Source organism: Dasypus novemcinctus, chromosome 13 (assembly GCF_030445035.2).
Source record: "Dasypus novemcinctus isolate mDasNov1 chromosome 13, mDasNov1.1.hap2, whole genome shotgun sequence".
NCBI lineage: Eukaryota > Metazoa > Chordata > Mammalia > Cingulata > Dasypodidae > Dasypus > Dasypus novemcinctus.
The window spans coordinates 34787081-34813330 of NC_080685.1; the positions used below are offsets into that span (position 1 = coordinate 34787081).

The window sequence follows — 26250 nt, forward strand, 5'->3', positions numbered from 1 at the left end:
CTGAACACACAGCCATCAGCAGCCATTTTGCTCCAACATGTGAAAATAGACTTTGGTGAGGCAAGTAACTTATGCCTTATGGCCTGGTATCTGTAATCTTCTACCCCAAATAAACACCCATTATAAAAACCAACCAACTTGTGCTATTTTGGATCAGCACCCCTTTGGCTGACTAATACAGACCTGTACATGAGTGTCATATTTTAGATTCCCAGGAAGATGCCTTAGTTTTCAAAGGAACCATGGACATCTCATTCCTGAGATTTTCCTTGTAATGTTTTTGGTCAGTTTAGCTTTTGCAGCTGTCATGTTAAACAATTGCCATTAACTGTTTTTAACAATCGCCACAGAGGCCACAGAGGAACATAAATGTACACAGTGAGTAAGCTCTGAGTCTTTTCAAATAATGACAATTTCAGCAATTGGAAGGATTTTTGGTGTTGTTGCTGCTGTTGCTTTTTTGAGGTACCAGGGCCAGGGATTGAACTCAGGACCCCATATGTGGGAAGCCAGTGCTCAACCACTGAATCACATTTGCTCTCCTGAGTTGATATTTTCCATTTGTTTGCTGCTGTTTTCATGAGGTACTAGGGACCAAACCCAGGACCTCCCATGCGAGAAGCAAACACTCATCTACTTGAGCTACATCCATTCCCTGATTTTCAAATGATAAAGCAAAATTGAATTTCTGCATTTATCTGTCTTACTCATAAAGCATGTGTGTTTTTTTCATTTGTTTTGCTTGTTTTCTTCCTTTCTTCCTTTCTTCCTTCCTTCCTTTCCTTTGCAGTGGGAACCAAACCCAGGACCTCCCATTTGGGAAGTGGGCACTCAAACCACTTGGGTCATATCTGCTCCCAACCAAGTGGGAGTTTTTATGATCCTGCACTTTGGCATATAATAACAATTTTGGGGGGAATAGGGCTTTCAGGGATTTCTAAACCCATTCAGCTTCCTTCTGTGGGCTGCTCAGTTGATGGGTTTTTTAAACTTAATTTTATTTTATTTTATTTATTCATTTTTTTAAAAAAATATTACATTCAAAAAATATGATGTCCCCATTCACCCCCACCGCCCCCACCCCACCACTCCCCAGTTGATGGTTTTTATGGTTGGTATGTTGGCAAGGCTATTGTGCATCTTAGGAGAAGAAGATGGCAACAGGGCAAGTTAAAATGCCATAAAAGTAAATGTTCTTGCAAAGATTCATCAATTTTTTTTGTGAATAAATGCTTCTTAGACATTGTAAACCTTTAGTTAATTCCCAGAATTCTGAAGAGTTGATTTTGACAATTTTTGTCAGTGTTTTCATTGCTTCTATGTTGGAATAAATTTTAAGAGATCCTTAACTGTAACTACTATGAAAATATCCAAACATTTTTATGTTCCCTGTACATATGCCCTGGAGAACTCCCTCCCAATCATGTGCCCCCCCATCAATAACACCCCACACCAGAACAGCAACAATCCCCCATGTGCAATGGCAAAGACCAATAAAGAAAGATGGTTCAACAATGAGTCCTTGGTACTGATGATTATGCTTATGATCCTGTGTGCCTGAAATATGAACTAGGCCTAGAGCTGCAGGGTATTTAAAAGTTACCTTCTGAGAGCCTCCATCTTGCTCAAATGTGGCCACTCTGTCAGCCAAACTCAGCATGTAAATGCATTACCTTCTCCCCACATGGGACATGACTCTTTACTTCATATAAATGCTTATGATATGCAAGTGACCATTTCTCCTAATTCACCTTCCTGTATCTCCATTTTCTCTTGAAACCTGATCATGTTACCTACCAATAAGGGTCATTTACCATGGGCTTCTTAAAGTTCATTACAAGTTTGCTAGATCATGAGTACCCAGAGTGCAAGAACTTTAGACAAAACATGTATATTTTGTTGTTCTTAATTTGTTTTGGTGTGTCTGGCCTAGTCAAAATACTCAAAAATGCTTATCTAATGAATGAATGGCAGCGTACCAAGTTCCTTAATTTCTTCTGTCACAAAGATATGCTGGAGATCTGGCACTCATGATTGAGTTCTGGTTCTTTCATTTAAGTGCCAATTTTGGTAAATTAATTATTATCTGGCAGTTAGTCTCAAATGTTGGATGGATACACTAATAAATTTTACTTTAGAAAGTGGTTGGGAAAATTTATGTGTGTGTGTATGAGAAAAGTACTATAAAAATAATTGTGGAATGTATATGTGAAAATATTTCTTTCCAAATACTCCATTTTATGTAAGGTAGGATTTCTCCTAGTCACTTCTGGCTCCTTGTCCTATCTGGGCAGATTATCTGGGCATATACACACCATCCCCATTTTTCTATCTTCTTATTTGAGAGCCAAAACATTACTAGAGAGATATGATGCTATCTCCCTAGGCTAGTTGATTTGCTGTACATGTCTGTTTAATTTGTATGCTCACTATTAGGAAGCCCATCTTTTGCCATACTACTAAACCTATCTTCCAAACTATATATATAAAATATTAAAGATAATATTTTGATATATATTTGCTAACTTATTTTATTTCTTAAGTGATTCAGGATCTTACTCAGGGACAAGGGTGGATATAATTATTAGGCTTGCTAAACACCCAACACAGTATCAATCATCACTAGCTATTCCAATCAATCAAATCTTTATTACTGATGTTTTTGAAATGATGAAAATGGATGGGGAAGTATAGCAAGTCTAGGGAATGTTTTTTTACCTGTGCAATATTTTAGGTAGGCTATTAATTATAAAGATAATGAATATTCATTATAGAACCTTAAGAAAAAACAGAAAATTCTAAAATAAGCCATAACCTTAGATAAATAAGTTTAAAGCATTTAAATTCTCTCTAGGATTTTTTCATATACACATATGCATACCTATCCGTTTTTTTACCTCTCTGTATCTTAATCTATATTAAAATGATGTTTACCAAAATTTGGATTTTTTTCTTTTAAAGATTTATTTATTTATTTATTTCTCTCCCCTTCCCCTCCACCCCCTGCCCCAGTTGTCTATTCTCTGTGTCTGTTTGCTGTGTCTTCTTTGTCCACTTCTGTTGTCAGCGGCATGGGAATCTGTGTTTCTTTTTGTTATGTCATCTTGTTGTGTCAGCTCTCCATGTGTGTGGTGCCATTCCTGGGCAGGCTGCACTTTCTTTCGCACTGGGTGGCTCTCCTTACAGGGTGCACTCCTTGCGCGTGGGGCTCCCCTGCGCGGGGGGCACCCTTCGTGGCAGGGTACTCCTTGTGTGCATCAGCACTGTGCATGGGCCACCTCCACATGGGTCAAGGAGGCCCAGGGTTTGAACTGCGGACCTCCCATGTGGTAGACAGATGCCCTAACCACTGGGCCAAGTCCGTTTCCCCCAAGATTTGGATTATGACATATATTTATATTTGGTGTTTTCATTTGATTGCACATTATTAATTTATTTTAATATCTGCATAATATTATGATTCATAGTTCAACTACATTTTATTTAAACATCTTCCTGGTTTACAATATTTATATTTGTGACAGTTAGGCTAATGTGTCAACATGGCCAGGTAATAGTACCCATTTGTTTGATTAAGCAAGCGCTGGGCTAATTGTAAAACAAGTGCATCTCATGGACTTTAATCATCAGTGAGTTGATTGTATAGATGGCTAGATACATCTACTATCAACTTAGGAGTTTGCTGTCAGCAATGAGTGTTGTCTCATCCAATCAGATGAAGACTTTAAAACAGGGATTCTTAACCAGGGGTCCATGGACCCCCAAGGAGTTAATGGAAGGATTTCAGGCAGTCTGTGAGCTTTAATCAGACAATATCAACTCAATTAGATGTCCAACATGATATGCGTGTTGCCTTGTCAAATAATACACCACACTTTAATGTTCTTATTCAAAATAAACCATAGTCTGCACATTGGCATGTCTTTAAAAAACAAAATTTAACTTTAACTTTCCTATATTTTGATGTATTGGATTATTATTTAATATACTAAGAAAGAAGCATACTTATATAATATTCTATCATATGTTTTTCATTTTGTAACTATTTCAATATATGTAACTGATTTCCTTTGTAATTTTATTTTAATATATTTGAAAAGATTCTTTTTGTGGGGATGTGTTTGTGTGCATGTGATATATTTATTTCTAATACACAGTATAGTGTGGACTTAGTATGATTTTTATTTTGATGTAGTAGCACATTCTGCATACAGTGGATAACTGCCTGCAAAAAGGTTGATAAGGATGGTGAAGGTTTTATGATGGTGTGGGAAAACTTAAATTTCTAAATGTTTGCTGAAAATGACCATGGAAATTATGGGGAATTTGTAAAATGTAATTTTGAATAATCCTAACATTTAATTTAAAGATATGCCAATGTTGCGTGTCATAAAACTATCTGCTGCTACATTCTGAGAAGGGGTCCATGATTTTCACCTGACTGGCAAAGGGGTCCATGGAACAAAAAAACTTAAGAACCCCTGACTTAAAAAGAGAAGTGATTTCAGCATTCAGGGAGAGAATCCCCATCTCTACTTCAGAAAGCCAGCGTCTCCCCGGGAATTCAACGAGGACCTTCATCTGAGTCCCTGGTTTGCAGCCTGCCCTATGGAGTTTGGACTTGTGCATCCCCACAGTTATGTGAGAAAATTTTATAAAATCTCATACTATTTACAGTTATTTCCTGTTTGTTCTGTTTCCCTAGAGAACCCTGACTAATGCGTCTTTGTACCGAGAGTGGGTCTCGTGAAACAGAATTTTAAAAATGGGATTTCTGAAATGGTTCCAAGATTTTTGCAATTGGCTCTCTACTCTGATTAGATTAAAGGGCACTAATGACTCTGTTTCCAATAATTGAGAGGTCACTGACAGTCCATGGCATGAGTTAGCTATAAAGATATGCAAAATATAACCACTGGATATGATTACTTTCATGCTTTTTAAGAGGCAAGGATCTGGGTGAGAGTTTTATAGAGTTATAAGGTACATGTTGTCTGGCTGTTCCTAAATTTGCTGGATACAGTTTCAAAAGAAAGGGATGAGCTGAAGGCTTCAAATTTGCCACTTAAGAGCCACATGAATCATCTGAAAATTTCTATATGTGCTCTGGAAGAAAACCTTGTCTCATGCAACCACAGACTCAAGATGTCTGAAAACCAGACTCAGAGACTCATTGTAAAAGTAGCAGAGTTAAAAGAAAATCTAAAATCTCAATCCTGCAAAGTGTCTTCTTTTAATGTGAGGGCATTGATTGGAAAGGAGTGGAATCCTGAGGATTGGGATGGAGACATATGGATTGATGATTATGGTAGTGGGGACATTGAAACCCTAAATTCTGCTGCGACTTTGCCAGGTAAACCTGCCCTGCCACCCCCCAATGTCAAGCTTGCCCCACCCAACCTCTAGCCAACCTCAAGGAATCCTGACCTCTTCCCCACCCTAGGACAAAAACACCAATATCAAGCCTGCATCACCCAACCTCCACCCTGCCCTGAGGAGTCTGCCCTCCAATCCCCACCTTAAGAGATTAATCCTATCTCTCCAGATGAAACTGCAAGGAATGCCCTGAGGTAATTGGTTTGCAAGGCACTTCTAGTGCTTCTCCTTGTTCATTCCCACCATCCCTCTTCTCTTCCAGATCTCTATCTGGAACAATGGAACAACAAGCCCTCAAAGGTGAAGTACAAAGTGTGACTTATGAGGAAGTATGCTATACTAAAAGAACTGCATGAGTTTTTCAATTTATATAGACAGAAATCAGGGGAATATGTGTGGTAATGGACATTAAAGGTTTTGATAAAAGTGGAAAGAATATAAAGTTGGATCAGGCTGAATTTATTGATATGAGTCCACTAAGCAGAGATTCTGGATTCAATGTAGCACAAAGAATTAGAAAGGGCTATAACCATTTGTTTCAGTGGCTGGCTGAAACATGGACCAAAACTTGGCCTACAATACCTGAGTTTGAGATGTTTAATTTACCCTAGTGTAAATGAGGAGATCCAAAGACTTGCGAGATTGGAATGCTAGAATGGATTCACCATTTAAGACCTGCCCACCCACCCCAGGAATGTCCAGAGGAGATTTAACACCAGGAATGTGAAGAATAAATTTCTGAGAATAACTCCATTTTCCTTGAAGAGCTCTGTGGTTGTTCTTTTATGTATGTCAGATATTACTAGGGGAACTGCAGTTATGTACCTAGAATCCTTAAATACTTGGGATAATAAGACCCCAGGTTGGCAGAAGCTAAGTAGCAGCACTTAATTGCCAAAGACAAGGTGGGCATGGCTACCACAATCAAAGGCAGACTCAAAGCAACAATCAAAAAGTCTGAGTCACACAGACCTTTAGCACTGACTAATAGATCATGGGGTACCTAGAAGTAAAAAATGGGCAGTCTATTATGAAATTCCTACTTGATCTGTATAAACAGAAGATTTCTAGGTTGAGTGAACAAAACCCTAATTTGAATTACAGAAACAGAGAGTCATGGCCCCTTAATCAATTCCCAGACTTGAGACAGTTTACAGACACAGAGGCCCTTGAATGAGAGGAAGGCCAGATCCCCTTGGGGAAAGATCCTGTTATACTGCCAAAAATTTATAATGTTAATCTTATTTCCAGCTTTCCCCAAAGAGATCTATGGCCTTTTACCAGGGTAACCATACACTGGGGAAAAAGAAATGATCAGAAATCGTAGGGATTATTGACACTGCCTCAAAAGTTATATTAATTCAAGGAGACCCAAAACATCACTGTGGTCCACCAGTCAGGGTAGGAACTTATGGAGATCAGGTGATGAATGGAGTTTTAACTCAGATCCATCTCACAGTTGGTCCAGTGGGTCCCCAGGCCCATTCTGTGGTTATTTCCCCAGTTCCAGAATGCATAATTAGAGTAGATATACTCAGCAATTGGCAGAATCCCCATGTTGGATCCCTGTCTTATGGAGTGCATGCTATTATGGTAGGAAAGGAAAGGCCAAGTGGGAGCCACTAGAACTGCCCTTACCTAGCAAAATAGTAAATAAAAAGGAATACCAGGGGAAGCTATATAGCTCAAGTGGTTGAGCACCTGCTTCCTATGTACAAGTTCCCAGGTTCTATCCCCCATACCTCCTAAAAAGAAACAAACAAACTCTCACTAGGGAGTGGGCATAGCTCAGTGGCTGAGTGCCTGCTTCCCATGTATGAAGTCCTGGGTTCAATCCCTAGTACCTCCTTATAAATAAAAACAAAAACAAAAAGCAATACCAGATTCCTGGAGGGGTTGCAGAGATCAGTGCCACCATTAGGATTTGAAGAATGCAGGGTGGTGATTCCTACCACATCCCCATTCAACTCTCCTATTTGGCCTGTGCAGGAAACAGATGAATCTTGGAGGATGACCATGGATTATCAAAAACTTAACCAGGTCATGACTTCAATTGTAGCTGCTGTTCCAGATGTTGTATAATTACTTGAGCAAATCAACACATCCCTGGTACCTCGTATGCAGCTATTGATCTGACAAATTTTTTTTTCTTAATTGTCATAAGTAAGGACAACCAGACACAGTTTGCTTTCAGCTGGCAAGGCCAGTAATGTACTTTCACTATCCTGCCTCAGTGGTTTATCAACTCTCCAGCCCTATGTCATAATATTGCCTGCAGGGACCTTGATCATCCTTCCCTCCCACAAAACATCATAGTTTCACACTGGCCCATTATATTCATGATATGCTGACTGAACCTAGTGAGCTAGAAGCAACAAGTACTCTAGACTTACTGGTAAGGCATTTGTATGAGAGAGGATGGGAGAAAAATTAACAAATGGATGCACCATGATTTACTAAACAACACTCTAATTGTTGAAAAAAAAAATACAGGGCCTTCCACCTTGGTGAAATTTCTAGGTGTCCTGTGGTGTAGGGCATGTTGATATTTCTAAAGTGAAGGTTAAGCTGCTTCTCTGGCCCCTCCTTCAACCAAAAAAGAGGTACAATGCTTAGTTGGCCTCTTCAAATTTTGGAGACAACATATTCCTCACTTATGTGCTACTGCAACCTATTTACCAAGTGACTAGAAAAGCTGCTTGTTTTGAGTGGGTACCGGGACAAGAAGAGGTTCTGCAACAGGCCCATGCCCTGCCATCCTCTGCATCTAACTATTCTCCTTTTGAGAAACAGCTTTGGCCTGCTACTGGGCCTTAGTAGTGACAGAATGCTTACCCATTGCCTACCAAGTTACCATGAGACCTGAGTTGTCTATCATGACCTGGGTATTGATTAACTTACCAAATGATATAGTTGGGCATACACAGCAGCACTGCATCATAAAGTGAAAGTGGTGTATATGAGATAGGGCTCAAAAGGGTCCTTAAGGCACAAGTAAGTTACATAAGAAAGTGGCTCAAAAGCCCATGGTCACCACTCCTGCCACATAACTTTTTCTTCCCAGTCCACAGCTATGGCCTCTTGGGAAGTTCTTTATAATCAGTTGACTGAGAGAGAAAGCTTGGGCTTGGTTTACAGATGTTTTTGCATCATATGCAGGTACCACCCAAAAGTGGATAACTGCAGCACTGCAGCCCCTTTCTGGGATGTCCCAGAAGGACAGTGGTGAGGAGAAATCTTCCCAATGGGCAGAACTTTGAGCAGTACACCTGGTTGTTGATTTTACTTGGTCAAGGACTTGGAGTGAACATGATTAAAAAATTGGTGACAAAGAGGTCTGGGGAAGAGGCATGTGGATTGACCCTTCTGAGTGGGCAAAAACCATGAAAATATTTGTGTTCCACAGGAATGCTTACCAAAGAAGGTGACTTCAGAGGAAGATTTTAATAATTAGGTGGATAAGATGACCCTTTCTGTGTCTACCACTCAACCTCTTTCCCTGGTCACGCTTGTCATTGCCCAATAGGCTCATGTACCAAATGGCCATGGTGGTAGGGATGGCGTTTATGCATAAGCTGAGCAACATGGACTTCTCACCAAGGCTACAGCCACTGCTGAATGCTCAATCTGCCAGCAACGGAAACCCACAGTCAGCCCACAATATGGCACCATTCCCCAAGGTCATTAGCCTGCTATGTGGTGGCAGGTTGGTTACATTAGACCACTTCCTTCATAGAAGGGGCAATGATTTTTTCTAGTTGGAATAGATAACATACCCTGGGCATAGATTTGCCTTTTCTGCATTCAATGCTTCTGCAAAAACTACCATCTGTGGACTTACTGAATGTCTTATCTTCTGTCATGGCATTCCACAATGCATTTCTTCTTATCCAGAAACCTACTTCACAGCAAATGATGTATGAGAATGGGCACATTCTCATGGAATTCACTGATTTTACCATGTTTCCCATCATCCTGAAGCAGCTGGACTGATAGAATAATGGAATGGCTTTTGAAGACTCAATTACAGTCCCAACTAGGTGGCAATATCTTGCATGGCTGGGGCAATGTTTTCCAGGATGCTATATATACTCTAAATCAGTATCCACTCTATGGTACTGTTTCTCCTATAGCCAGGATTGACAGTTCCAGGACTCAAGGGGTGGAAATGAGAGTGGCACCAGTGACTATTAACCCTAGTGATATACTAGGAAAATTTGTGCTTCCTGTCCCTGAAACCCCAAGCTCTGCTGGTCTACAGGTCCTAGTTCTAAAAGGAGGAATGCTTCCTCCAGGGAACATAAAAATAAGTCCATTGAACTGGAAGTTAAGACTTCCACCTGGCCACTTTGGGCTCCTTATCTCTTAATCAACAGGCATAGAAGGGAATTGCTGTATTTGATCCTGACTATCAAGGGGAAATAGGACTGCACCTAACACAAGAAGGCAAAGAAGAGTTTGCCTGGAATACAGAAGATACCCCATGGCATTTCTTAGTACTACCATGCCCTGTGATTAAAATCAATGGAAAATGCAACAACTCAACCCAGGCAGTACTAACAATGGCCCAGAATCTTAAGGAATGAAAGTTCAGTTTCTAGACAAGGAACCATGGCCAGCTGAGGTGCCTGCTGAAGATAAAGTGAACATGGAATGGGCAGTGAAAGAAGGTAGTGATACAAACTTCAACCATGTGACCAGTTACAGAAATGAAGACTGTAATGGTCATGAATATTTCTTCCTTATTTTGTTATAAGTATATTTGTATATGTACATAAAATGAATATCTTTTTTAAAATATGGAACACTTCATGAATTTACATGTCATCCTTGTGCAGGGCCCATGCTAATCTTCTCTGTATCATTCTAATTTTAGTATATGTGCTGCTGAGGCAAGCACTCATTTCTGTTCTATCCTTTCCCCTTGTCATATGACGTAAGGTATATTAGTTTCATGTCATAGTATTTAAGGATGTCAAGTTTAAGAGTGAATATTACTCAAGGACTTGCACTCTGTTCTGTAGGGATTTAGTGTATTTCCAGTTGTATGCAGGACAGCTGAGTTTTGTTAGGTGGAATATATATATATATATATACACACATATGTATATAATCTCTTATTTTTATTTAGAGGTTAAGTATGGTTTAAGGTGATGCATATGGCTGCCAAATTGACAAGGGGTGGACTGTGATGGTGTCCACTTGGCCATACTATTTACATATATCTCCTATCAGTTCTATTTCCCTAGAGAACCACAAGTAATATAATACTGTTTCTATTATTTTATTAAAAATGCCAAAATGAATATTTGTATATATAAATCTTCATGAATTATCTCTTTAATACAAATTCCTAGAAGTGAAATTAAGGGGTCAAAGGACCCTATTTCTATATTGAATTCTAGAGAGTTTGAAATAATTTACACGACTATAAGCAGTATATAAAAATTTTTCATTACACAGCTATGCATAATGATTAGTATCTTTTAAAGTGAATAACCAAATTTAAATGAGAGAAAGAGTATTTCAATATTATTAAATTTTAATTTTTAAATATTGCTGAGGTTTATCAGCTATCTATAATTTTTTATTTATTATCTTTAAATTCTTGGCCAATTTTCCCTTTGAGTGTTAATTTTTTAAAAGTTGATTTGAATTTTTTTTGTATTTAAGGATATTATATATTGTTATATAAGTTATAAATATTTTTCCAGTTTGTTTTTGCTTAAATTTAATCAATGGTTTCTCAAACCCTTTAAAAGTTTTGAATTAAATTATTTTGATCTTTCCCTTTTACTTTTTTCCCAGAAAGTGGAACAAATTTTAAAAACTCTAACCTGAGAGTAGAGGGATGGTTTTATTTTTTATATTAAACTCTTTATCCTATCTGGAATTAATTTTGATAAATTTTGTAAATAAAATTATCTTCTATCTTCATTTTCAAATGGTTTTTGTAAAATGTTTAAATAGTGTATTACCTCACTGATTTGAAATAATTATAATAAGCAAACTCATAGAGTCAGAATCTAGAATATAGCTTACCAGGGTGATAATGGGAAGTAAGGCTTAAAATATTTGAATGAAGGAAATGTTTTGGTAATTGTTGGTGGTGATGGTAGCATAACATTGTAAGCATAATTAACAGCACTGAATTATATATCTTAACATGATTAATAAAAGAAATTTTAGATTATATATAGTAAATACTACAATTATGAAAACGTGATATGATCAATTGTAGCAAATGTTCCACACCAATTCAAGGGGTTGATGGTGTGGTGGTATATGGGAATCCTGTATTTTATGCATAATTGTTATGTAAACCTACAACTTCTCTAAAGAAAAAGAAACTGTACTTTCTCTTGACCTATTAGTAGAGGCTAATTCCTGGGAATAAGTCCCTTTATCCATGTATACACACATACACACTGGAAAAGCAGTGTTACAGTAATGGAGGTTGATGTGAGAGGAAGTGTGCATAATCACCACCTAATTCAGTCCTGATGGGTTCTGGAAGTTTAACTGCTCACAGCCCCACCTTCCCTGCACCCTCTTCCTTTGCAAAGTATGGTCTTCTTGAGGGCTGCCTTAACTTCCCGGTTCCTCAGACAGTAAATGATGGGATTGAGGAGAGGGACAATCACAGTGTACAGCACAGACACCACTTTGTTGGAGTTGTATGCATACATGAGCTTGGGGCGGGCGTAGGTGAAAAGAGTGGTGGAATAGAAGAGAGTTACAACTGTCAGGTGAGAGGCACATGTGGAGAATGCTTTTTGGCGGCCCTGAGCAGAAGGGATCTTGAGGATGGTTGTGAGGATGATGGCATAAGATGTAACGACTACACAAAGGGGAACAGCAATTACCATGAGGGCCAAGAAGAAGTCCACCAGCTCAGCCTGTGAGGAGTCTTCACAAGAGACATTGAGGAGTGGAGAGATATCACAAAAGTAGTGATTGATGTGAGGTGTGCCACAGTAGTGGAGTCGGGCTATGAAAACCATCTTAATCATGGCAGTTATGAGTCCACAGAACCAGCATCCCCAAGCCAGTATACCACAGAGCTGGGTGGTCATGATGACTGGGTAGCGTAGTGGATTACAAATGGCCACATAACGGTCAAAGGCCATGACAGCAAGGAGGATGTACTCCGTGCAGACAAAGGTCACAAAGAAGTAAAGCTGAGTCATGCAGCCATTGAAAGAAATGCTCTTGTCGTGGCTGAGGAAGTCTACCAGCATCTTGGGGCTGATGACTGTAACATACCACATCTCCAGGAAAGAGAGGTGGCTCAGAAAGAAGTACATGGGTTTGTTCAGCTGCCCATCACTGCGAATAGCAAAGATGATAAGGAAGTTTTCCAGCAATGTCAGCAGGTAGGTTGCTAAGAAAATAGAGAAGAGGAGCAACTGGAGGGCAGGCCATGTTGGAAATCCCAGAAGAATGAAATGCGTCGTCGTGCGATTATCTACCTCCAGAACTTTGGTGATCATAACTGGCTGTGGGCACAGACAAAGTCAGCTTCTCCCATGTTCCAAACACCACTCTGATTATTAATACTGATAGAGCCCACCACCAGAAAACACATCACAGTAGGACCTAGCTTCAATATGAATATTTACCCGTTTTTCAGAGAAGAAAATTGAAAGGATAGTTTGAAAGGTAAAGTTTTCTTCAGTCCAATCCAGCCTATAGAATTTGAGAAAAATGGATTCAAACCCCAGTTTTGTCTTTCTTTGGCTGAGTATATTAAAAAGACTTTCAGAATCTTAGTTACTTTTACTTCTAAAATGGGCATAGTAAAATTTTTGTCACATTTTGTGAATATAAAATGTGTTTTAGAATTTAAATTAAGTTCCAAAGGTTATTTACTGTTACTTTTTCCAGATGCTATACTTATTCCATCCTTCCCCACCCCTACTCTCAAGAAAAAGTCCCCAAACCTAAATAGTACAACCAATAGACATTTGGATGAAAAAGAAGTAGGAGATTGTGGGATCTTTCCAAGGGTGTTAAAGAACCCAAAACATGTTTGAGGGTATGTCAGATAAAACGAGAAACCAAGAGGCTTCTATCATTAGTGATCCCTCTACAGTAATTCTGGGAAATGTATGGCCTCTTTCTAGGTTGTGTTGAGAATCATCCCAAAGCCTGCTGGATACTAAGCACTCCACCATTTTCAGCCTTTCTCTGTGTCCTACTGCTTGATTTCTCTTTCCAACGATTCTCCAGAGCCAAAGTCACTCTTATTCTCCATTTCTCAACAACCTTGATTTTGTAGAATAACTATGTGGGAAAATTGGAGGAGTGCTACTTTTGTTTCTATGGAAATTGCCATGGGGCAAAAACATCTGGGAAAATACTACCCACCTCATTCACTTTCTACTTCATACTTATATTTCAGCTTTAAATCCTAAAGAAAGGTGAATAGCCAACTCTCAGGTATCCATGTTTAGAGAGGAAAACAGACACAGAATCAAAAAATGGCAAATAATTTATGACAGTGTATATTAAACAAATAATAATTCTGTTTTCTTTTGGAATATAGCCCCTAAAATTCATTCATACATGTACATGTACATGTGCACTCACACATAACACAAAATTTGGCCTTGCTCTCTAAAGCTTTCTAAAGCTCACTAGACAGTGGGACAGTGGAGCTTATAAACAAGGCAAGGTTTATGAATCCAACCTTGCTTTTGACTCAGCCTGATTTCTTTTACTCTGTAAGACTAGTGTCCAAATCAACTTGAAACCTATTTGTGAATAGTTCAGGCTCACTCTCTGTTTGGATTTCTCTTAACACATCTCCTTCCTTTCAAGTGGACAAATGAAATTAATATGTTCTGAGGTACTGAGGAATAGCATTACTATTTGGGAGGCACTTCTTTGATCCATTGTTACAGGATAAGAGTCTAAAGAGCAGCATCTTTTAGCTCAGTCACTGAATATATTTTATATTCCGAAAATTACAGGAAGGACATTATAACCAAAAATATTCTCCTCCTCGAACCCCTTCCCCATGCCTATTAGAAGAATCTTAGCCTAACTACAGGGTTCCATGAATGAATCTGGGAAATAATTAGATGTATTCTAAATGCCTTAGAAATAGATATTGGGATTCTCAGTGTAGATGACTCAGTCTTGATGCTGGAAATAAACACAGCTCATTTAGTTCTGAGACTAAGAATCAGTAAATAAAGCAGAGGAAGGTTTTCACAGGAACTACGCCTTCACTCATTCATTCATTTATTCTTCACCTACTTCCAACAGAGATATAAAAGTCCAAATGTAGTTCCCACCAGATAAATTAGCAGAAAATAAAGGCACAAAGAAATGAGAGAGAAGGGAGTATACAAACTACATGAAGGATACCTGACAGAACAGTTTTATCAATTGAGTATGGAACTTACCTTTGAGCTTTCCACTAGTCAAGTAAAAAAGGAAACAATTGGAAGTACAATATAATCACATTTGATATTCAAAGCTCTCCTATGAAATATATATATAAGAAATGTATGCTTGTTGTATCTTGATAAATGGGAAAATTAATGTACAAGAAAGTAAAGTACTCAGCTAAAAGTCACATACAATGTATATACAATAAGGGGTTTAGCTCCCAAAGGGGTCTAGATTATCTGAGTCACATCTTCTAGTAACCTCCCAGACTGCTCAGACAGTCCATCTGGCGGACTTAAGAGAAAAAGTGTGAGGCTCAGCTATTTAATGGCTTTCCCTCCAACAGAAGTTCAGGAACAGGGAAGCGGACTTGGCCCCGTGTTTAGGGTGTCCGTCTACCACATGGGAGGTCCGCAATTCAAACCCCGGGCCTCCTTGACCCGTGTGGAGCTGGCCCATGTGCAGTGCTGATGCATGCAAGGAGTGCCGTGTCACGCAGGGGTGTCCCCGCGTAGGGGAGCCCCACGTGCATGGAGTACACCCCATAAGGAGAGCCGCCCAGTGCAAAAGAAAGTGCAGCCTGTCCAGGAATGGCACTGTACACACGGAGAGCTGACACAACAAGATGACACAAAAAAAGAAACACAGATTCCCGTGCTGCTGACAACAACAGAAGCGGACAAAGAAGAACATGCAGCAAACAGACACAGAGAACAGACAACTGGGATGGGGGGTGGGGGGGTGGGGGTGAAAAAGGGGAGAAAAATAAAATAAATAAATAAATCTTTTAATAAAACAAAAAAACAGAAGTTCAGGAACAGCTGGATCCCGGAGAAGACTGAAATAACTGTAAGGCAGCAACTTCATAGCTGCACATCATGCTCCAAATTTGCATATTACTTTATAATATCTGAAAGCACACTCATGTTATTTCATTTGATCTTTACAATTAGGAGATCAGCTAGGGCAAATGTCTTGATTCAGAGATACTAAATATTTAGTTCAAGTGCTGGTTATTTCGTGGCAGAATTGAAATAAAATTCCCAAATTTATTTTTTATTACCCAGTACTTTCTGTGTGTCAGTAGGAAGAGGATGATTTGTTAATTGGGTAAACTTTTCAAATAGATTCTATTTTTTTCTGTGTATTAAATTATTAAATTAAAAGTACCCTGTCTGAGGAATAAAAATTCAGGGAGTGAAGAATGAAAGGGCCAGAATATAAGCCAGGTAAAAATTCCAGGTCTCTGGATCTCAAACATATTATCTGGCAGTGGCTACAAGTTGTGCCAATGTTCCTTGTAACAACTTTCAACTATCCATTGTGAACTTAACACATACAATAGTAGTACTTTAAAAATTGGTGGAATTTAGTTTTACCCTTTTATTCTTTCAGATATGGAAAATGAATCACAGAGTACTTAAGTAACTTTCCCAACATCAAACAGTTTCCAGATGTAAAATAGTGTTGGGGGAGCAGTTTATCAACCATAACCTTTTAGTGTCTGGCCATCATTAATCCCTGGATCCCTGGTTATTTTGAACATTTCATTCAACTAAATTCTTTGTACTGTCTAATTAATTTAAGTTTAAAATGGATAAATTATCTTAAATTTTAGCTTGATTTGATCAGAATCAGAGAAAATAGTGTTTATCTTACAATCGTGATTTTTTAAAAAGAGCTATTTTGTTAGCTTTATAATTGGTAGTCCATTGTATTAATTATATACACAGACGTATGCATACACACTTTGCTAATGAAGTAGAAAGGGGAAATTTCAGCCTTCAAAATGTAAGATATTAGTGCTAGAAGGAAACTGACAAGTCATTTGGTTTAACTCCCCATCAATTTGTGACTGCCCAATGCACAGATCTAAGTGTCCACCTAACCTCTGCCTGATCCTCTCCAGGAACAAAAAACCCAATATCTACTAAAATAGCCTATATATATATATATATTTTTTTTTTTAGAAACTCTTGATCAGGAGGTACAATAGGGAACTTAACTCTGTCACACTGATTGGTCCTGTTTCTATTTTCTGGAACCACAACAGAATAAGTCTCATCACTTTCTCAAAAGACAGCCTTTCACTGCTTGAAAACAGGTATCGAGTCCTTTCAATCTCCACCCCCATTCTCATGTCTATTACCCCTGCCTCATATCTTTCTTTCTTTGGGCTAACACATTCAATTTTCTTTAGCCATTCTCTATATAATCAGGTTGTGAGTTCCCTGAAGTTTGTGGTCATCCTCCTTGAATGATACCAGTTTACCTGGGATCTGTAGTGGGAAGCAATGTCAGCAGGTTGTGGAAGCACTATTAAAAATGCACATTGTATTTAAGGATTGACTTCATTCTGAAAACAATATTTAGGAACAGCTTCATCCCTTGAACCTTCCCCTGGAGAGAAGCAGGAGGCTCTGGGTCTGATATCCTGGGGAGGGAAGGGAAGGCATCCCTTATAGGAAATGGGTGATGAGTTCAGAGCACATGACTGTGGGGAGAATGGATCTGCTCTACTGGTTGTAGAGAAATGAGAGGCAAAGGAGAACACTGATGTAGTCACAAGCCCTTGGGAGCAGAGGCATTCTAAAATGTGGAGCTTGGTCTTGTCAAACTAAGGGCCTCAGAAGTCTCTAAAGTGAGTAACAGGTAGTGAGAGCTGTGACAGAATAAGCATTTGTGTTTAATCCAGTTCCTCTACCAATTCCTGCAGGAGACGAAAAAAAAAAAAAAAAGGTATACGCCAGATCGACGTTGATATACTAGCTTTAGATCTTCAAGGCATTTTCTAGAGTGGAATAACAAATTTTTACTCCTTAGAATTAGTTCCAAAGGGATATATTTTTACTTCATTTCCCCCTTTCTAGGACTTCTTACGAACAACTGTGCATCATAGTTGCATGTATAGCAGTTCCTAAGTTTGCAGCAGGAGAGAATAACTAGTTGTCATGATGTGACCCTCTCTCAGCTTCTACTGTGGCTGGCTTTAAAGGTCTCAGGAAAAAATATATTTCCCCGGTCCTGTACTTTCTAAAGCCATGGCCTGTGTTTTGAAGTAATTTTCTTTCATTCAGGTGGTTTGGGGAAAGTGGCTTACAGTCTATAGGTCTCATTTTGAACATAAGTATTCTTTTTTAGTTTATCTCAGGGTCTCAGGTTGAGGATGCTTTTTTTTTTTAATCAGCAGAGCAGGAAGGGAGATCAGTCTTGTCCTTTTATGGAGGGAAATTAAGTCTTCCTTTTTCTTTCTAGGGATTATAAATCATTAATCTTTCTGTAATTGCCAGTCTCTGGTCCTAGATTAACCTAAAACACACATGCATATTCACATACATACATTCCATTCTCACATTCATATATTCATTTGTGTACTCTCGTATATTATTTCATTCATTCTCTTTACCACTATCTCTCTTTCCATCTCTTAAGTCAGAGAAAACCTGTAGCCGTCACTTAATAAGGTAGAGAATTAGGCTGATGCATTTAATTGATGTATCTTCAGGAGAAGAGATAACTGGGCAATTTTCAGAGACTCTGGTCTATTTCATCTAGAGTGGGTGGGTTCTTACAGCGAAGTCTCAGAATTACATGGAAATCCACAATACCTCTAAATCTGGAATATTTTCAGTATGGCTTGATATGTATTTGTACTTTGCTGAATTGAAATAAATATACATGTGTACTAAATCTACTTCCTGTCAATACCCTGTTTATACAATACTCACCTTAGGCTCAAAGAAGAAAAACTGTTTTTGAAAATCAATAAAATGAAAGCTCTGATAAGTCATAATTGGGTAATTTAAATAAAAATGTTCTCTGCTTCTTTTTATAATAATGAAAAATTCAAAACTGATTACATTCCCCTTCTGGAAATATCTGAGCATCTTCTAACTTACCATTTTCTTAATCATGTAAATTATGACTCTTGGCTCGTTTTGTCAGGGATAGTCAGCCTGCACTGAGAAAACAGAAGAAATAGTGTAGCCTGGGAGAAAGAGAATGACAGTAAATCTAGAGAGCTGCTGGTCAAGTCTGGTTTGTATCTCTGATGAGCTTGAAAAAGGCACAGAATGGAGCTATTTGTGGACCAGACTACCTCTAAGCTACTGGAGCAACACAAAGCAACTTCCTCCAATCCACAGAAGTCCTCCCAAGAGACACAGCCTCCAGGAAAGTATTTGGACTTTCCAGGGCTCAGAGGGACCCTGGGAGGATACTAAGGGAAAGAGCTAGCAAGCTAAGTGGCATCTAGGCACAAGAGAGACATTAGAGTGACTTGAAGCCCACTGCCTCTCCTCCTCCTCTGACTCTGGGGAAGGGGAAGGCAAATGAAAAGTGTGTGTGTCCTCTTTTCTTTCTGGGGAACAATCTCACAAATAATAAAGTCCTCTGGGGACTGATAGTGCTATAACTCAAGTTATTCAGTAAACAAGAATAGTGTTTATTCATTCTTATTTGGAGACCCAAATATATGAACACACGCACACATACACGCATTCCGAACACACTCAGATGTCGTCCTCATAAGTATCGACTCTATACAGACATGAAGAGTCAGGCATCGGCAGACAGTAGATGTGAACAAAATACATATTGCACTCAGATGAAAACTATATTTTCAAAAGAGAGTAAGCATGCATGTATATTGCTCCTATTACCCATAAATAGTACATTTTCAGATGCATACAAAAGGTATACAAAGAAGGTAGAAGGTAGTAAAACAGCATGGAAAATATACTGGTATGGAAGTTGAACAGTTATCTCTTTGGATATGCATGCTGCCTCATGGGTGAGGATAGCAGCTCGCCCAGAGTTGGTTAGCCTTGGAACCAAAGACCCAGGGCCAAGGGCAGAAAGGTGGACCGGTTCTGTTGCAGAAAACATTGGCCAGTGTAGGAGTCTACACTTTCCTGGAGTTGGAAAAGATGAGGAGTAGTCAAGATAATGTAACTTTTCCAAATATATATAATTAAGATTTTTAGTAAAATAACAATATTCCCATAGGGAAGAGCAAGAAATCTCTCAGATTACAAGGGCCTTAGTTTATAATTTTAGGAGTAACCACTTCTTAGTCATTATTTTCCAATTCAATAACATTTTATAACGGTAATTTCTCCTTCAGGAAACCTGGAAAATACACCATTCATTTCCAGATAGCATACTAGTTCATTATTGGTTCTTTAGTGATATTCTGTACTATCAATCTCTAGGAAACTGGATATCAATTTATTCAGGAAATATTTATTGAGTGCCTTCAAAGTAGCAGGAACAATTGTGGTCTTGGGTTCCTAGTTCTTTCAAATAGTTTTACTGTAATCATTTTAGTCAGCAATTAGGCGTTTTCAGGTACACTTCAAGAACCTGAATTCTATCGTCAAAATTCTAGGTGATCAGAGAAGAAGGTTTAATACCACTTAAGCTTTATATCTTTATCCTGATATTGAGATGTAATATGATGCAGAAAGTTTTTAAAATGCTGTGAAATACAACAGAAAAAACATATGGCTTTCAATAAAAAAGAAATGAGTTTTTATTGCTCCTTATCAACTCTATGGTGTAAACAAATTCTCAAACTTCTCCAGGTATATATTATTATTCTATATAAGGGATTGCTAACATTAAACCTAAAATAAATAGTGAGTAGAGCATGGCTTGATCTATGGAGCCAGAGTGACTTCTGGACTTGAATCTGGTCTGCCAGGTCCTAGCTATACCACCTTAGGCATGTTACTCTGTGTCTCTGGGTTGTGGGTTTTTTGTTTTGTTTTGTTTTGTTTTTCTTTTGTCTTTTACTTACTTTTTAAATGTTACATTAAAAAAATATGAGGTCCCCATATAACCCCCACCCCCCTCACCCCACTCCTTCTACATTAAAAACCTCTTTCATCATCGTGGCACATTCATTGCATTTGGTGAATACATTTTGGAGCACTACTGCACCACATGGATAGTGGTTTACATTGTAGTTTACACTCTCACCCAGTCCACCCAGTGGGCCATGGCAGGACCTACAATGTCCAGCAACTGTCCTGGCAGTACCACCCAGGACAACTCCAAGTCCTGAAAATACCCCTACATCATATCTCTTCTTCCCTCTCCCTACCCTCAGCAGCTACCATGGCCACTTTCTCCATGTTTGTTTTTTATTGTTATTGTTTTTTGTAATTTAAAAAGTGAGGTAATGATAGTACCTCTGTCGTAGAATCATTTGATGATTATATGAGTTAATGTATGTAAGGTGCTTAGGATAGTGCCTGCTATATAATAAATGCTCTATGAGTGTGGGATATTTGTATTTGTATCATGTCTGGCAAAGAGAGAATGCTGAAGAAGTTAGCTAATAGTATTGCAGCTTCCTTTGTAATATGTTTGCATGTGAACATAAAAATCTTTTGGTGTTTTGGAAATAGCTCAAATATTTGAATGAAGTAATGAAGCTGTTCCAGATTAAGTTTCTCATGAATTATTTATTGAGGGATTATCTTATATTTCTATTCTTCATTTTAAACTAGAGATGGATTGAGGTGAGGAGTCTAGTATGTGTTACTTCTTAAACAATTTGCAAAATTTGATGGAATATATCAAGATTGGGCCCCATAAAAAGATCAGTTAATACAATTATTGGACTGAGAGTTATCAAGGGGAGAGACTATCCATCTCATTGTTTCCTAGTACAGTGTCTGGCACATAGTACACACTGAAAAATATTTGTTGGATGATGAAATGAGTGAATTGAGGTAAAATGTGCTCCCCTTTATTTCTATGGCATAATAAAGCTTAAGTTCAAATACAGAAGAAGGCAAGGAATAAGAAAAAAAACTGATTAAATAAAACTATAAAACTATAGAGAGAATCTTGGACAAAACTATGATTAATATCTCAAAATTTAAAAAATCTTCTTAGCTATTATTGTGAACATTGAACTGATAAAATGAAACTTAATTTTTTCTGGGTATAACTATGCTTTGGTAAAATAAAAGTAGTTAGAGCTGTTAGCGCTTAAGGTGAGAAAGATTCTGAGTTCACTTTTTATTACTTGTCACAGGAGAAAAATCAGTTGGTTAAAAGACAATTCTGAAAACGGAGACTATAACTGAGTGAGAAAATGCATAATACTTAAAAACTATAAGATGTCTGGCTCTGGGGAATATTTACAATGAATATTTACTTAGCTTTGATATGAGGAAATAGAATAACTTTTAAATGGGAGGCTACTGTTTACTGGGGAGACTTTTTTTCCCTTTGCATTAGTTAATATTTTATAATTCTTTCTGAAATTTGTATATTTTCTATTTCTTATTTTACGTTACAAAAGATGTGAGGCAGATAACCATATCTTGGATTAAAAAAATTTTTTTTTGTCTTTTTTTTTTTAAATATTACATTAAAAAAATACGAGGTCCCCATATACCCTCCACTCCCCTCACCCCACTCCTCCCCCCCATAACAACAATCTCCTCCATCATCATGAGACATTCATTGCATTTGGTGAATACATCTCTGAGCACCGCTGCACCTCATGGTCAGTGGTCCACATCATAGCCCACACTCTCCCACGTTCCATCCAGTGGGCCATGGGAGGACCTACAATGTCCGGTAACTGCCCCAACAGCACCACCCAGGACAACTCCAAGTCCCAAAAACGCCCCCACATCTCATGTCTTCCTCCCACTCCCTACCCACAGCAGCCACCATGACCACTTTCTCCACACTAATGCCACATTTTCTTCGATTACTAATCACAATAGTTCATGAATAGAATATCAGTAAGTCCACTCTAATCCTTACTGTATTCCTCCTTCCTGTGAACCTTGGAATGGTTGTGTCCATTCCACATCTATATCAAGAGGGGCCTTAGATTCCACATGGATGCTGGATGCAATTCTGCTTTCAGTTGTAGGCACTCTTGGCTCCTGGTGTGGTGGTTGGCCTTCTTCATATCTTGGATTTTTATACAGTGTTTTGTGAAGAAAAATACTTCAACATTGTTTTTTTCATGGTTCCTGGGATTGAACCAGGGACCTCGTACATGTGAAACAGGTATTCAGTCCCTGAGTTGCACCCCCCCTCCACCCCTCCACCACTGCCTTTTTTTAATGAAAGAATGTCCTTAGTCAATTGTGATGCACAGTGTTGCTATTTTAGAAGAGAATTTCATTTAAAGAATCATAATTAATTTGACTGCATACTACTTTCCTGCCGCCTCTCTGTTATCTCTCTGATAAAAGGACTGCATTGAGTACATAAATTAAATTAAATTAAGCAAAGTAAAATAAAACAAAATAAATAAAATTTTAAAATGACTTACAGTGGCTACTGGAATTATAAGCATGGTTTGAAGGAAGAAATAACCAGACTTTCTCTAGCTAGTCTTGTGAATTATAACTTTAATGACGCAATGAATATAACATCTGATGGAATGACAAAATATGACATTTTTGGAGTCATGACTTTTCTCTGGAAACTTAGTAAATATATTTCATTTGAAAAGTTAAATTTTAAAGCCAAAAATCATTTGGCAATTCTAAAGAAATGCAAGTCTAAATGTATACCAACTTATTATATCAGGTATATCGATCTGAAAATAATAGAAAGTACAAATTACAGTGTTTTCAACAAATGGGAATTCATTTTTATCATTTAATAAAAAGCATAGATGTAGATAGTTCTTGGTTTTGGTTCAGTTTCTCAGCCATGTCACCAAAGAATCATGAATGACTTTTTTGAACAAAAAAGAGATACATGGTTATTCCTACCTACAAGAGAGGCTGAGAAATCTAATATCTGGCAAAGAGGTATAGATTCATTTCTTAGTTTTCACAAAGGAAAATGAGGTCACTATTGGCCAGGCAACTAAAATAATGTTTTGTGACACTGACGTTTTCTTCTCTTAATTGGCACTGAGTAGTAGCATATCAGAACAATTTGCACAACACATTTGATTTTAAAGGACCATTGGTAGAGCAAAATACCATGGAGAGAAATCCCTGAAAATAAGAGTAGTGAATTAATTAAAGCCTTGTGGAAATCTCTCGCACTAGAAGAAGAGCAAATCAAAAGACTGTTATCTGCCACTGGGAAAGAATGTGACATGACAAGAGTCATGAAAATTTATATCAGTTGAGTTCTCTAACTCTTCTTCCTTTTAATATGTATGCAAAGCTCAAGAAGAGGAGGATTAAGCATAAAAACCAAGGTCAAATGTCTAAAAGGGGAGTAATACTTTTTAAAAAAATATTTTAACAAAGTGTTATGATATGTTCTGATCATTTTTAAGAGGAGTGTGAACCTCACTGACTCAACTAAGTGACATCTTGGCAGGATTTTAGATTAACTAATTAGAAATGCTAAACTTTCTAGTCAACTGTTACCTTTTCTACATAGTGACAAAGATGCTTGGATTTTGCCTTCCACATTAGGTCTTTGAAAACCCTGCCTCCTGACCTGGCCAGTCCTCCAATCTCAGTTTGAGTAAGAATGAGTTTGAGGAAAAAGTAATAGTACAGGCACATCTGTTAGGATGCTTGTAATGATAATGATAACAAAATGAAAATATGGGGTGGGGGTAACATTTGTTGTGAACTACTGGTGTTAAATGTCATAAGGTCTTCTGAGGTTCCACCCAACAATCAAATTCACACACTCCCATAGGCAATATTTGGCATGGATTTGCTTTAAAAATATATGGGAAAGTAAACACAACCTGCTAGCAAGGTGGTGTCAGATGCTTTTCTTTGTGAAGGATTACTGAAGGCAGTCTAGGCACTGGTCTCTGGCATTCAATGTCACAGCTTAGGTGTGAGTACATAAGATTCACTCAAAGGGATGTCAGTTCCACATTGACTTAGAATCCTTAAGCCCTTTAAGAGTCAATATTTCTTGTAACCATTTCATTGCCATCCATAGCTTCTAGTGTCCTATGCAAATAAATGCCATGTTATAATAGTACCTTGAAACTATGATTCCCACCATGTGTTTATAATATATTCTTATTCTCCCAGTCCAGAGGACTTTAACCAATCAGGGGTCAGTTGCACTTCAGCAATGGTGCCTAGCAACATTTCAGGCTTCTAAGGGATCAGAACTAGACAGTTAACTCAAAATCAATTTTATTCGCAGAGAAAGAGAAGAGATTTTGATAACCATTTACTGAACTCATACATGAATTATTTACTTAATATTAACAAAAAATATGAGGTAGGTGATATTATTTTCATTTTAAGAGAGAGAAACTAAGAGCAGAGAAGTAAAGTTTCTTGCCTACGAGCAAATAATGTCTCTGGTAAAAACAGAGCTCTAACTGAAATCTGTTGTTTTAGTGTCTGAACTCTTAACCATAAAATTCATGCCTTTCACAGTGATATAAAAAGAGAAGAAAATGTAATGGTCAGAGGGTAAACTGAATCAAGCTCAGGAACGTTTATTTAAAAGGTTATTTATAAATTTCAGGAAAATAATACAACTTTTTTTCCCCCTAAATGTCAAATTTGTTTTGTTTTGCTTTGTGCTAGATACTGGAAAACCTAAAATGACTAATCGTTGATAAGCTTTCCTTGATTGACAACCATCTTCATTTTTTCAAAAGCTGGCTCAGAATAGACAAATGTGCATTGACAAATCTGTATTTATTGGAACTTGTTTAACTGTATATTTTTTAAAATCTTTCACACATCCTTAAAAATCATTTAAAAATTTGAATTTGTTTATAATGTGTAGAAATTTGCAAAAATAAGCCTAGACTCAGGAAGTGACATTCTCTTTAAGCAATTCAAGCAAGTTTCAAAAAAAAAAAAACAAACAAGGAAACTTGGAAGAATATCTTTGATTCAGGGTTTGAAACAGAGACAACACAGTCACCACAGACATAGCTGCAACCCACTTCTGGTTCCCTTATCTTCCCTATTATCAAGACAATTTTTGTTACTGTGGATGTTTCCCCAGGGGCAAGATTTAAAATAGTTGATCACTGGTATGATGCACGCATGCATCAGTTGAACAGAAGCTGGCCATAGTGCTGGAGAAGATTCTAAGTCCAATCTGAATAAAAATTTCCTAATGCATTTTACCTATAACCTATTAAATTCCCATTAGGTCAATCAGTTTCATATCCCAGTGAGAGTCAAAGAAGGAAGATGCATACTAGATATATAACCATATTCATAGGTGCCCATATGACCAATATCTGCACTTTATCTCCCTCCTTTGATTTTCAGTGGGTATGAATGGGAGAGCTGAAGTATATTTTGCTTGTGTTTTTAATCTCTTCCTTTTATTTTTTTTATTTTTTATTAAAGAAGTTGTAGGTTTACAGAAAAATCATGCATAAAATAGAGTTCTCATATACTATCCTTTTATTAGCACCTTGAAAAATATGGAAGGCTTCATGAATTTGCATGTCATCAATGTACAGGGTCCATGCTAACCTCTGTCTTGTTCTAGTTTTGTATATGTGAAGCCAAAGAAAGTATGAAC

The 26250-nt window shown here is 37.8% G+C and overlaps 1 protein-coding gene and 2 non-coding genes across 3 annotated transcripts; all 3 read right to left on the reverse strand.

The window, feature by feature from the left end:
- Positions 1-10169: 10169 nt before the first annotated feature.
- LOC111762496 (U6 spliceosomal RNA) lies at positions 10170-10276 on the reverse strand. Its single transcript, XR_002795596.2, has one exon. It is a non-coding gene; the product is annotated as a U6 spliceosomal RNA (small nuclear RNA).
- Positions 10277-11894: 1618 nt separating this feature from the next.
- On the reverse strand, positions 11895-12869 carry LOC101442253 (olfactory receptor 6Y1). The gene has a single exon (XM_004451096.1). The coding sequence runs from the start codon at positions 12867-12869 to the stop codon at positions 11895-11897; it is 975 nt and encodes a 324-aa protein (XP_004451153.1).
- A 13274-nt stretch (positions 12870-26143) lies between these two features.
- LOC111762498 (U6 spliceosomal RNA) lies at positions 26144-26250 on the reverse strand. The gene has a single exon (XR_002795597.1). It is a non-coding gene; the product is annotated as a U6 spliceosomal RNA (small nuclear RNA).

Bases quoted from the DNA above. Each gene is read 5' to 3' on its own strand.
- LOC101442253 (XM_004451096.1), bottom strand. From the start codon at position 12,869: ATGATCACCAAAGTTCTGGAGGTAGATAATCGCACGACGACGCATTTC.